Genomic DNA, 13,226 nt, shown 5'->3' with positions numbered 1-13,226 from the left:
ACAGGCTGCCCATTTGGCCACGGTTATTAAGAACCAGAGAGCGCGTCTCCTGCAGAGGTCACGGAGCTCGGGTTTCCAGCTCCCCCGGGAAGGGTCAGGGCCCAGGGTCCGGGGCGTGGGTTTTATGTTTGTGGACTGATCTTAGATTTAAAGTACAAAATTGAGACCAGGTTTCTCTTCTCTTCCACTAAAAGGAAAAACAAACAGGAGTGCTGAGCCCTTCCTGCCTCTGGGCCTCCTCTATGCGCTCCGTGGTGGGGGGTGAAGGAGGCAGGCCTGGCCGGATGAGGCTGGGCGGGCGGCAGCAGAGGGGGCCAGAGCCCCAGCCGCACATCGCCTCCCTGGTGTCGCCCCTCCGACGCCTATAAAATAGAAATTCTCACTTCCCTGGGGCTAGGGGCTGGGGTCTGGCACTGCTGTCCTCCGAGTGTGTTTGATGGGTGGTGGCTCCTTCTCTGTTCACCCGTCCATGGTTTCCTCAGCCACAAGGCCCCGTCTCCCAGGGGGACTGGGTGGGTGCGAGGAGCCAAGCCCCTTTTGGTGTGAGGTGGTCCTTCTCCGAGCCTTGGCTCTCCTCAGGGTTTAGGAGCAGGTGTGTGCTGGGCCCAGGACACGGTCTGTGCCCAGGCAGTGGCAGCTACTACTTCAGACCATTCCTCCCACTTAACAGACTCACAGACCGAGGCCCAGAGATGGCAGAGGATGCCCCGGGGCCCACGGTAGTGACAGCTGGGATGTGAACGCAGGGTGTTGGACTGCAAGCCCAGGTTCTTCCTGCTGCGTTGGCAGGGGGCCTGGCGAGGCCAGAGTGGAGCTGTTGCTTAGAGTTTGGGGACTCGAGGACACCTGGGCTCTAGTCCCAAGGGAGGTACGGAGCAGAGAGCCACAGCCCAGACCCCTGAATTCTGGGCCTCAGCCTGGAGCCAAGGGAGCCCTGCCACCAGCGAGGCTTGCCCAACGGCCCGAGTCAGGCAGAGACATGCTAACACCACCTTCCCTGTGTCTTCCAGCGTCCGCCAGGACTTCGACGTCCCCACCAACCACCTGATTGGCGCGCACAACTACTGCACACAGGTCGGTGGGCGCGGGAGGGGCCGGGGCACTGCTGCTTCTCCCTCCCTCTTCTCTTCTTCCTTGGTCCTGCCAGCCCTCTGCCAGCAGCTGCCACCTGCCTGCCTCCGCCAGTAGGAGCTGGTGGCACGGACGGGGGCCCGGGCCAGCGTGGGAGAGCACGCACTGTCTTTACAACACCTCCCTCTGCATGTTCACAGTGGGCCCTTCAGGGGCCTCACTGGGGGAGGGGACAGTTAGCACAGCTGCTTGTCTAGCTCCTCCCAGTCCTGGTAGCACCAAGGAAAGGATCTGGTCAAGAGCCATGTGCCACCTCTGGCCTGCCTGTGCCTTTCTCTGAGGCAAGGCCTCGTAGAGTGGCCACCAGGCCAGGTACGTCCGGCCCACACGGGCATAGGCAGGCTGGCAGAGCTCTCAGTCCGATAGGCCCAGCTTTCAGTCCACTAGTGACCCAGCTGTCATGGGTTCTGGCTCACTGGGCCAGCCCCAAAAACATCCCTGGGCACCACGCAGGGGCAGATCGGGGCCTGCGGTTTGTCCAGGGCACCTGAGGGACTGGGGTGGCTGCTGCCTGCTTCCCAGAGGAAGGTCTCAGGCTTCCCTGGCCTCCTGGGTGGTCCAGCTCCCTCTCTGGGTGCTTGTCTTCCCTGTGGGAGCTTCCCCCTCGCAGGCAGAGAGCACTCCAGCCCAGGGGTGGGCAGTTAAGTGGGAGCAGAGGGTGCCAGACCCCAGTGAGGGCTGGGCTCTGAACCGTGTTGTCTGTTTCACTTGTGGCATGAGCTGGTGATGTTCTCCTCCCTGAGACTCAGTGTTCTCGGTGGGATGAACTGGTGATGTTCACCCCCTAAGACTCAGTGTCCTCATTGGTGGGATGAGCTGGTGATGTTCTCCTCCCTGAGACTCAGTGTTCTCGGTGGGATGAGCTGGTGATGTTCACCCCCTAAGACTCAGAGTCCTCATTGGTGGGATGAGCTGGTGATGTTCACCCCCTAAGACTCAGAGTCCTCATTGGTGGGATGAACTGGGTGATGTTCACCCCCTAAGACTCAGAGTCCTCATTGGTGGGAAGAGCTGGGTGATGTTCACCCCATGAGACTCAGGGTCCTTGTTGGTGGGATGAGCTGGTGATGTTCACCCCATGAGACTCAGGGTCCTCGTTGGTGGGATGAGCTGGTGATGTTCACCCCATGAGACTCAGGGTCCTCGTTGGTGGGATGAGCTGGTGATGTTCACCCCCCGAGACTCAGGGTCCTTGTTGGTGAGATGAGCTGGGAGATGTGCTCCTCCCGAGACTCAGGGTCCTCGTTGGTAGGATGAGCTGGTGATGTTCACCCCCTAAGACTCAGAGTCCTCATTGGTGGGAAGAGCTGGGTGATGTTCACCCCATGAGACTCAGGGTCCTTGTTGGTGGGATGATCTGGTGATGTTCACCCCATGAGACTCAGGGTCCTTGTTGGTGGGATGAGCTGGGATATGTTCACCCCATGAGACTCAGGGTCCTCGTTGGTGGGATGAGCTGGTGATGTTCACCCCCCGAGACTCAGGGTCCTCGTTGGGGGAACGAGGTGTTTGTGTTGGACCAGTGCGCCTTAGAGTTGGATGCACACCTGAACCCTCCAGGGTCACGTTGAGGAGCAGGCTCAGCTTTAGGGGCCTGGGCTGGGGCCCGAGCTTCTGAATCCTAACGGGCTCCGCAGGGAGGCGATGCCGCTGTCCGTGGACCACACTGAGTAACGAGGGACTGCAGACCACTGTGCTTTGCCGCTGTGTGATCATGGGCCCAGGGGCAGGAGCAGCCTGTGGCCCCTTTGTCCCCCGTTTCAAGGAGGGTTCCTGCGAGGAAGGCCTGAGACACACACCCCAGGTGGGGAGCAGGAGCCTTTCCCCTTAAAACCAGATGGGAAAAGTGGAACCTGCCTGGCAAAGGCAGGCCTTTCTAGCAGCCGCTGCCATTTCCTCCAATTCCTCTCGTTTCCTCTGCGAGGACGCGGCGAGGCCCGATGCCTCCCTCAGCGGCCATCAGCGGCCTCCTTTACTGGCACTGGAGCAGGGGTCTCGGTGCCGACAGAGGGTTCATTACGGTGCGGCCGCTCTCATGCTTCAGGGAAAACGCTGTGAACTCTGCCCTTCAGAGGAAGGGCTGCGAGGCCGCTCCCACTCACCGACCGGCACCAGCCCTGGCAGGCAGTGGGCTGGATGGAGGGTCCTGCCCGCCAGGCGCTGGGTCTGGACTCGCGTGACTCATTGGTCAGCAGGCACTTAGCAGTTGCCTTCCTCTTGAACCTTTGGCTGGCCAGGTGGTACCTGAGGGTAGCAAGTAAGTGGAGAGGGCAGGGACCCCGGCCAGGGAGACACACATGTGGGTGGAGTCCAGCTCTGTCGCTGACTGGCTGTGTGCCTTGGGCAAATCCTTTCCCATCTGTGAGCCTCAGTTTCCCCATTCCTAGCAGGAGGTTGGACCCCTAGGTGTTCTGCATAAGGAAGGGCCCTTCCAGTCACCCCGAGGCACTGTCCCCTGGTTCTGGGGTCGGCAGGCTTGTGGGCCTGTCGGGTGTGGGTACCAGTCATGCAGCCACTGAACCCAGATCCCATGCAGCCGACAAGGGCAGAGACAGGGCCAGGGCCCACCTGCTGCCGCTGTCCTCAGCTCTCCTCCTCTTGCAGAGCCCACCGTCCCGGTGAGACCCCAGTGAGGCCTGGGACTGAGTTACTGGTAGGGCCCCGTCTGCTTCCTGGTGTTGCTAACGTGCCCAGTTATGTAAATGCAATGAGCGCCTGTTATGTAAGATGTTATCATTGAGGGAAGTTGGGTGAAGGGTACACAGGAATTCTCTGTACTATTCTTATAACTGCTTTTGAGTCTAAAATTATTTCAAAATAAAAGAGGTTATTTTAAAAATTACCCTCCTTCAAGACCCACCCAAATGTCACTTCTCCACAAGTCGCCCTGAGCATCATGTGGTCCGGTGCCTGCCTGGCCCTGACACACAGTCCCCAGCCCTGTCACATGCTGTGTCGTGCAGGCACACACCTGGAACCCCAGGGTGGACCCAAGCCCCAGGTCAGGAGCCATTCATCCCTCCAGCAGCCCCCCGCCCCCGGCCTTGTGCATGGCTGGTGCTTGATAAATGCCCTCGGATTAGAGGCTGCTGAGGCCTCGAGCGGCTTCCATGGGAAGAGTCGGCAGCTTTCCCCGGGGCTTGTGGGAACCCTGAACTCAAGCCCTGACTCCCGCCTCTCTCCCTCCTTGCTTTCCTTCCTTCTCCACCCTTTGCCTTGTTGCCAATCTCCCTTTGACCAGCCGTCCCCTTCTCTCATCAACAGGAACTTGTCAATCTACTCCTGACCGGGAAAGCTGTGTCTAATGTTTTCAACGATGTGCTAGAGCTGGACTCCGGGAACGGGAACATCACGCTCCTCAAAGGCATTGCTGCCCGCAGCGACGTGGGCTTCCTGTCCCTCTTTGAGCACTACAACGCGTGCCAGGTACCAGGAGCCCCGCTCCCTGCACCAGTGGGGAGGGTGGGAGAACTGTGGGAACTGGGGTGCCATCGCCCTCACAGGGGGTTTGGGAAGAAGTGCGGCTTTGTGCCCTCGGGTGCTGGGCACTAGGTTCACACCCAGAGGCAGGCCGTCCGTGTTCTGAGAAAGGTTGTGGGAAAGGGGCCGCTAGGGGTGTATAGGATGATTGTGGGTCAGAGTGGCTGTCACTGTCGTGTGTGTGTGTGTGTGTGTGTGTGGGTGTGTGTGTGTGTGAAGGACAGGGGACCTGAGGTTACAGGCCTGTGTTAGTGTCCTGGGGCTACTGCAACCCAGCACTGTGAACCGGTGGCTTAAAACAGCAGAAATGCCTTGAGTCACAATTCTGGACTCACAGCCGAAGTCCAAAGTCAAGGTGTGGCCAAGGCCCTGCTCCCTCTGAAACCCACAGGGAGAGTCCTTCCCCGTCTCTTCTGGCTCTTGGTGCTTTCCAGCCGCCGGGGCACTCCTCGGCTGAGTGCTGCCTCCGCCCAGTCTCTGCCCGCCGCCGTGTGGCCATCTTCTCCCCGTGCCTCCTCCTGTAAGGGTGTCGGTCACGCGGGGTTGCAGGCCCCTCCACGCACCTCACCTCCATGCCACATCCGCAACAACCCTACTTCCACACAAGGGCACGTGCTGATGTCCTGGGGCTAGCACTTCAATGTCTTCTTGGGAGACACAGGTGTGCTGTCCACTGCTATGGGCCACGTGGTGTGGCCCATCCCCGGGTGTCTCTGGGGACCCCCACCTCATGGTCAGGAGCAGACCTGGGGGTCCACAGACCTGCACAGAAGAGACGGTAGTGGCTATTCCCTGAATGCGCCGGTGTCTGAGCGGAGCCCAGGAATGTGGCCACGTGGCCCGTGAGAAACACCAGGGCTCCAAGCATCACACCCTGGGTGGGCTCTGGAGCGTGCAGCTCGAATTCCACGGCTGAGAGGGGAGCCTTGGCCGCGCTTACGGAATCTCGGGCTTACTTTCCGTGAGCCCTGGTTTCAGTCTTGTGTTGAGGGCGTTGGTCGAAAGTAAACCATTTCACTTTGGTCTGCTGAGGGGAATTGATGAGGACGTCAGGGGGGCCCTCCTTGGAATAAGATGCTGATTGAAGGAATCCAGGCCCTTGGAGCTGCCTTACGACCCAGCCATTCCGCTTCTGGGAATGTGTCCAAAGAAACCCGAGGCCTGATTTGAAAGAAAATATGCACCCCTATGTTCATTGCAGCGTCATTTACAATAACCAAGGTTTGGAAGCAGCCCCAATGCCCATCAGAAGATGGGTGGGTAGAAAATCTGTGGTACATTTATGCAGTGGAATACTACTCAGCCATAAAAAGGAAGCAAATCTTACCTTTAGCGACAGCATGGATGGACCTGGAGAGCATTATGCTCAGTGAAATAAGCCAGTCAGAGAAAGAGAAATAGCATACGATTTCACTTACATGCGGAATCTAATGAGCAAAATAAACTAACAAACAAAATAGAAACAGACTCACAGATACGGAGAACAGACTGACAGCTGTCAGAGGGGAGGGGCTTGTGGAGCTGGGTGAAAAAGGTGAAGGAATTAAGCAAAAACACAAAGAAAAAACCCAACTTATAGACACAGGAAAAGAGGGTAAAGGGGAGCGTAAATGGTGATGGAAGGAGACTTGACCTGGGGTGTTGAATACACAATACAAATCTAGATGATGTATTATAGAATTGTACACCAGAAACGTATATAATTTTATTAACTAACTAGAACCTGGTGCATGAATTCGTGCATGGGTGGGGTCCGGCTGGCCTGCCCTGATGGGGCCAATCGGGGCCTAGTGGTCGGGGGGAGGGGACACGGGAGGTTAGCCTGCTGGCCCCATCCCCGATCGGGGTGGGGGGCCCGATTGGGGTGGGGGGCCAACTTGGGGGAGGGGCCGCTGGAGATTGTGGGGGGCCGATTGGGGCCCAAATTGGGCCAGTTGGCAGCTGCAGTGCACGTCATAGTGACCGGTCTTTCTGGTTGTTCTCCTGTTATGGTCGCTGGGCTTTTATATATATAGATGTCACCCCAAATAAACCCAGTAGAAAAGGGGGGTGGAATGCAGGCCCTTCAAAGATCCGAATCCTTGAATTCACATAGATCTCGTTGGCTATCGTGTGCTTGGCCGAAGGCTGGGAGTTCTATTCCCTACAGCAGGTGATGTCTGCCCTCTGCCTTGGAACTGGGGGTCCTCCATCAGCTCTGTGACTCCACGGCCTGGTCTTGCTCATCTGACTTCCACCTCACTGCCCCCAACCCAGAGCCGGCAGTGAGGGTGGACTGCAATGCAGGCTGCAGGTGGAAGGCCAGCTCCTCATGGTGGCTGGGGTGATGGGGCACTGACCGTCCAGGGAAGAACAGCATGGGACAGGGTTTTTAACTTCAGTGCTAACCCCATCCCTGAAGGGGGGTTCACTGCTGCCTTCATGGAGGCACCTGAGCCAAGACTGAGCTGGGCAGGGCGGTTATCTGCAAGCTCCAGCCTCCTCCACTTCCCCCAGCTCCCAGTTCCTCAAACCAGGAGCATGTCCTTCCCACCAGGAGGTCATGTGGCTCCTACCCTACATTGTTCTCAACTCTGTCCACCTTCACCCCAGTCTGTGTCCCTAGCATCGCTGGCCTGGACACCTGTGACAGCTCCGCTGGTCTCGGCTCCTGTTCTCACCCTCTTCTAATCCTGTCTCTTCAGTGAGATCCATTAAAGAGGGGCTCAGACCACACCATTCCTTGCTTAGCACCCCCCAGTGGTTGTCAGTCCTCTGAGACTGTCAGGGGCTGAATTGTGTCCCTCTCCCATTCCTGTGTTGAAGTCCTAGCCCCCAATGCCTTAGAATGTCTTACATGAGGAAACAAGGCCATTAAAGAGGTAACTGAGTTAAAACGAGGCCGCAGGGTGGGCTCTAATCCAATCCGACTGGTGTCCTTATCTCAGAAGAGGAGATTGGGACACAGACACAGAGGGAAGAGCACGGAGATGCAGGGAGATGCCTGCCACCCACAGCCAGGGGAGAGGCCTCAGGAGGAACCAGCCTGCTGACACCTTGACCTGGGACTCCAGCCTGCAGGACCGGGAAGTAGATGCTGTTGTTGAGTGTGCAGGCCCAGAGCTTCCAGCCTAGAGGCCCTGTGAGACCTGTCCCTTCCTCCGCTTCACGCTCTGGCTTAGAGGCCACTTCCTAGGAGGCATGTCCTGGCCTCCTCACTCTAAATGGGGATCTCCTCCCTGCCCGCCTGCCGTCTCCCATCATAGAACCTTAATTCTTTCCTTCCGGGTGAAGCACCACCTTCCGTTGCTGTGGAGATGGAGCTCTCCCGATACTGGAGCCCTCAGAGATTCTCTTGCATCACCACAGTCGGTGGTGGTCAGGCCTGGACCGCGGCCCGCGTTCTGAGGGATACGACAGATGGCGGTGAATCTGATGGCGCTCAGGTTCTGTGAAATGCATGGGAGTGCATCGTAGGCTGTCTGATTGCTGCCTGTCCCCCCGCTACTCTGCTGAGCGCCATAGGACAGGCTGTTCTTATTCCCTTTGCTGCCATCTCCCCGTTGTCTCGCATGGTGCCTGGGACCAGAGTCCAGGCCGCGCTGGACGATGTCCTCCTCGGAAGTGACAGGCTGACCCCCCAGCAATCAAATGTTGGTCCTTTTCCATTAGGGCTTCTGAGCTGTAGTCCACAGGTGGGTTTGGGGCATTCACCCCGCCCCCCCCCCAACGTGAAAGACCCTCATTAAAAAGCAGTTCTCAGTCGTGCACGGTCACCCGCCCCGAGAAAGCCTCGGCTTGTGCTGGAGGAAACGTCCCCACGTCCCCCCCTTGCCCCAGGCCTTTGGTCAGCTGCCCCCAAACCCCAAGGAGGTGAATTTCATCTTTGGGAAATGTCACCCCCTTGGAAGAGGCTCCTGAAGGGGAACCTCGTTTGTAAACGCCCTGGGCAACCTTTCTGCCCTTAATCCTCTGACCGCTGTGTACATGGCCGGCTGCCCTCTGGTCTCTCCTGGAAAACTCAGGGCGGCTAGGGGTGCACACGCGGCTCCCATTCCTGCCAGAAGAGCCCTGGTCCCCAGTCTCGGCTCCCAGTTCGAGGGGACGCCCTCACCAGAAAAGCCTCTTTTGTGCCTGGAACAGAAGCCAAGTCTTCAGTGGGGTTTGGGCACGTCCAGCCACGTCCTTTAAGACACCTAATTCCCCCACATCCCACCCAGGAGTGGGCTCTGCCGTCACGTAATGTCACATGGGACTGCAGTGAGGGCCCACTGGCCAGGGGGGTGGGGGAGGGGGGGAGGCAGGGCGCTTGGACAAAGAGAAAATGAACACATTGTAAAGGCCCCCTCCCACCCTGGGGAGGAAGCAGCGTTCATGAGCGAGTCCTTCACCAGGGACCTGGTCCAGGGCCTTCCAAGCACAGCCCTCTGCTCAAGGCCTCCCCTGCCCCCAGAGCCATCCCAGGCGGGCTCCGAGGGGCCCGAGGAAGGCTGCCGACCACTCGTCTGTGACGGCCCCGGAGAAAGTATGCCCTTCTCCCCACTGGAAAAATAATTCCCATTCTTTCCTTAATCCACAGGCTGCTCTGTAAATACCTGAGCAAGCAAACATCTCCTGGGGCCGGTGGGGATTTAGGCCAGACTCAGCCCGCCCAGCCCGTGGCACGTACAAGCTGAATAAGCCAGGGCCTGGGTGGGGAGAGGGCATCCACGGAGCCACAGGTGACAGAGAGAGAGCGGAGAGGGCTGGCTGGGGGGGCAGAGCCAGCCAGGCGTCCGACTCCCCTGGGCAGGCAGGACAGCAGTGGGGCTGGGGGCCTGGGGCATGGATTCGCTTCCCAAACACCCTCCACCATGAAGTCCTCTCTAGGACTCTCCCAGGAGGAAGTCCCAGCTCCCAGCCCCCTGCCTGCTCCCCCAGAGGCCGTCCCTCCCCTCTCCCCGGGGCTCCCAGTCCCACCTGCCTTCAAGGTGAAGTCCAACCGAGTTCCTGACCCACCTCACTCACGAGGACCTTCGTTCATCAAACATATGCTTATGCTGAGTATACCCTCTGCTCTTGGCGCTAAGGGCACAGCCCAGTGTGCAGCGGTGGGCAGACGTGTTATCGAGAGGAGTGAGGCCTGTGCTAGAGGAGTGCCTCGTCCCCAGGTGGGAGCTGGAGGCAGTGATCTGTGCTCCCTGATTGGGTGGTTTGGGGGATGCAGGACCCTGAAGGGAGGGAGAGGTGTACAGCCCCCTAGGCCGCGGGCTGTGGGTGCTCAGGCAGGGGCTTGCCAGGCAGGGACTTGGCTGCGGGAGTGGTTTGAGGACTGGTGAGAGGTTCCCTGGCAGGGGGGGGTGGGGTGGGCGGGGTGTGGAAGACCAGTTTAGGAGGCCCTTGTCCAGGCGGGACAGGCTGGGTGTGAAGGAGCTTTGGGAAGCCTGCCGGCAACACCGCACCGCGTGCCGGCTGGATGTGGTGGTGAAGCGCAGACATGCCTGGACAGACATGACTGAGGCTGAGGCCCTGCGAGCCGCGGGCTGAGCAGCAGGGGTGGCTCTGGGAGAGGCTGTGTCTGAGCGGCATGAGGGGACCCGGCATCACACACCGATTGTGATCCCCAGCCGGGCCGCTCTGAGGCCAGCCGCCCTGGGGTTGGACAAAGATGCCCTGGCCCCTTTCCCGAGGCAGCACGTCGCATCAGGCATCCCCGTCCTCCCCCGTCCAGGTGGGCTGCTTCCTGAAGACCCCGCGGTTCCCCATCTGGGTGGTGTGCAGCGAGAGCCACTTCAGCGTGCTCTTCAGCCTGCAGCCCGAGCTCCTGCGGGACTGGAGGGTCGAGCGGCTCTTCGACCTGTTCTACTACGACGGCCTGGCCAACCAGCAGGAGCAGATCCGGCTGACCGTCGGTGCGTGCCTCCCACCCGTCCGTGCATCCTTGGGGAGCCTCCAGGCCGGTCAGGGACATGGGTCCTGGCGCCCGCACAGGGAGGTCAGAGAACATGCAGACTCCAATGTCAGGACGAGGGGTCCTGCTAGGTGTCCTGCAGGAGGGAGCCAGAGCTGGGCTGAGTGTCTGGGAGGTAGAGGGCAGGTATTGGAGGGCCTGGAATACCATCCAACAGTTTGGGTTTTATTCTCCAGGCAATAGGGAGCCCGGGGAGGTTCTGGAGCGATGGGATAAAGTGTGTTTTTAAAGAGAATTATTCTAGTAGTTGCAGTGGGGGCGGGAGGGTGGGGCGGAGACTGAAGGCAGGAGGCCAGCGAGGAGGGTGCCGTGCTGTCCAGGTGAGAAGCGATGGGCAGGAGCGAGGGTGGTCCAGTAGGGAGAGGGGCGGGCAGGTGCCAGAGCCGGGTCCCTGAAGTTGGGTTGTCAGTGCCGATCTCAGGGTGAGCTGGGCCCTGGGCTGAGCCTGTGCCTCTCCTGCCTCCGCAGACACCACCCAGCTTGTCCCTGAGGACAGAGACGACGACCTCGTCCCGCCCCTCGAGCTCTGCATCAGGACCAAGTGAGTCAGGCCCACCACTGGCTGCGGAACCTCACCCGTGGCCAGGAGTGGGGTGGTAGGGGTGGTTGGGCCTACAGAAAGGACGCCCCAACTCAGCGGGGTGCGGTGAGGGGAACCCCGCAGACGGGAAAGACACAGCACTGGGGCCTGTTCCTATGGAGTACTTTGTGTTTTGTGATCGTGGCCCAAGTGGAAAGGTGTGTGATTGGTGGGCTGATGTGTCTTCAGTAGCTTCTGAAGACATCCCTGCGGCAGGGCTCGGGTGAGTGGGTGCCTCTTGAGACCCTCCTCGCTCAAGGCAGCAGCCACGTGATGTGGTGAGTGTTGTTAGGTCCAAAGGGGGAAGGGCAGGTAAGGTTACCGGGGCGGTGGGGGTCGGGGGTCTTTTGCAGGACAGGACGGAGTTCGGGACTGGCCCACCAGCCAGTCTTGGGGCAGCAGCACCCTCTGCATCTTGGGCATTCTGCTGGGACCAGTGGGCCAGCAAGCAGGGGTACCCCAGCCTCAGAGGCCGGTGGGGGTCCTTGGCTCCTCTAAGCCAGCCCCTCGGTACTTAAGGGTCAGGAGAGGCGATTGTCCAGACTCAGGGGGAGTGGGGCTCACTTCACTCCTGAGTTCTCAAGCAGGCCCAGGCTGGCAGCACTCCGGGGGGAGGGGGTGGCCTTGGAGCTAGGGGTTCCAGGCGGGCAGGCCCTGTACGGAGCCTCTGGGTAGTGAGTTGGAGGCTCTGGGTGCAGTGGAGGGGCAGGCAGGCCGGGGGGTGGGAGGGAGGAGACCTGGGTTCCGGGGCCTTCTCTGGGAGCAGTATAACTTGCAGGCGTGATGAGTGTGGAGCCAGGCTGCCCGCTGTGGATTCTGGCCTTGCCCCTCCTGGCTGTGAGCCCTGGCCTTCCTCCGTGCCTCACTTTGTCATCTGTGAAATGGGGATAACGGCAGAGCCTGGCTCACAGGGTTCCCCAGGGCGGCCGGTTACCAAGAGCTCTGTGAGCGGCTCTCATTGCTATTGCCTCCGCCCGCCACTCGTGAGTCCGTGTGACCTCAGGCAGGACCTTGTTTCCCTGCTTGTGAAGTGACCAGGGTTGGGGGAGGGACGCACTGGTTGGGTCTAGGTCAGTGGTCGGCAAACTCTTTAGTCAACAGAGTCAAATATCAACAGTACAACGATTGAAATTTCTTTTGAGAGCCACATTTTTTAAACTTAAACTATATAGGTAGGTACATTGTTATTAACTTAATTAGGGTACTCCTAAGGCTTAGGAAGAGCCACACTCAAGGGGCCAAAGAGCATGTGGCTCGAGAGCCGCAGTTTGCCGACCACGGGGCTATGGCTCTGAGATCCAGGGGCTCACTCGGAGCCTAGGGGCACCGGTGCTCGCGGGCAAGCAGGCCCCTGAATGGAGCAGCAGAGAAAGAAGACGCCACGTATCCAGGGAGGGGACATGGGAGATGTCGCCCATCTGCTCACCTGCCTGCCCACCCGCCCACCTCCCCACTGGGCCAGGGACGGAGCATTCCTGTGGGCTCCTGTGCCAGCCTTTCTTTCATCGGGTGGGTTAAAGGCATATGGAGGTCGCCTTCCTTTGTGTTGAAAGGGCCGCTCATGCAGAGCGATGAGAGAGGGCGAGCAGCAGGGAAGGAGGCGGCGTGGCCTTGGCACCTCTGCCGGGCAGGGTGGGAGGCCACAGGCCATTCTTCCTGCGGGTGGGCTGGCCAAGCCGGGCTCGGGACCACACCCTGGGCACCGGCTCTGCCCAGGGACCCTGGGGCCCTCGCTGAAAGGCATTAGTCTCTGCGCCCCTCCCAGGGCAGCCCACCACCCCGGGCCTCTCCAACGCCCATGGAGGCGCCCCTTCTTTCCCCAGAGAAATTGCTGCCGCCCCCCCTCCCCCCCCGCCCCCCGCCGATCACCTCCCGGGCCTGGGCTGACTTCCTGGGCACAGCCCTTGTTGGCAAGTGCTTGCAAATGACTGGGCTCTGCTGTGTCAGGGGTCCCAGTGCAGAGACATCTGTGTGAACGTGGGCCTGGAGCCCCTCTTCCTCTTCGGCAGCTGCCCCTTCTCCCAGGACCTTCCCTGTCCCCCTCTCCCTCCCATGGCCATTGCCACAGGATGAAACAGTGAGACGATGGCGTGTGCGATGATGTGG

At 59.8% G+C, this 13,226-nt stretch overlaps 1 protein-coding gene across 1 annotated transcript in view; it reads left to right on the top strand.

The window, feature by feature from the left end:
- Positions 1 to 11,101, top strand: part of MINDY4 (MINDY lysine 48 deubiquitinase 4) — a 79,277-nt gene extending 68,176 nt beyond the window's left edge. Inside the window, exons 14-17 of the mRNA XM_023753821.1 lie at positions 1,011 to 1,074; positions 4,396 to 4,557; positions 10,301 to 10,481; positions 11,009 to 11,101. Coding sequence (XP_023609589.1) covers positions 1,011 to 1,074; positions 4,396 to 4,557; positions 10,301 to 10,481; positions 11,009 to 11,085 — 484 coding nt within the window. The 3' untranslated portion in view covers positions 11,086 to 11,101. The remainder of the gene's footprint in view (positions 1 to 1,010; positions 1,075 to 4,395; positions 4,558 to 10,300; positions 10,482 to 11,008) is intronic.
- The last annotated feature ends 2,125 nt before the right edge of the window (positions 11,102 to 13,226 follow it).

The sequence above is a fragment of the Myotis lucifugus genome, unplaced genomic scaffold, assembly GCF_000147115.1.
Source record: "Myotis lucifugus unplaced genomic scaffold, Myoluc2.0 scaffold_52, whole genome shotgun sequence".
In the NCBI taxonomy this organism is placed as follows: domain Eukaryota; kingdom Metazoa; phylum Chordata; class Mammalia; order Chiroptera; family Vespertilionidae; genus Myotis; species Myotis lucifugus.
This window is presented reverse-complemented; position numbering and strand designations above follow the sequence as displayed.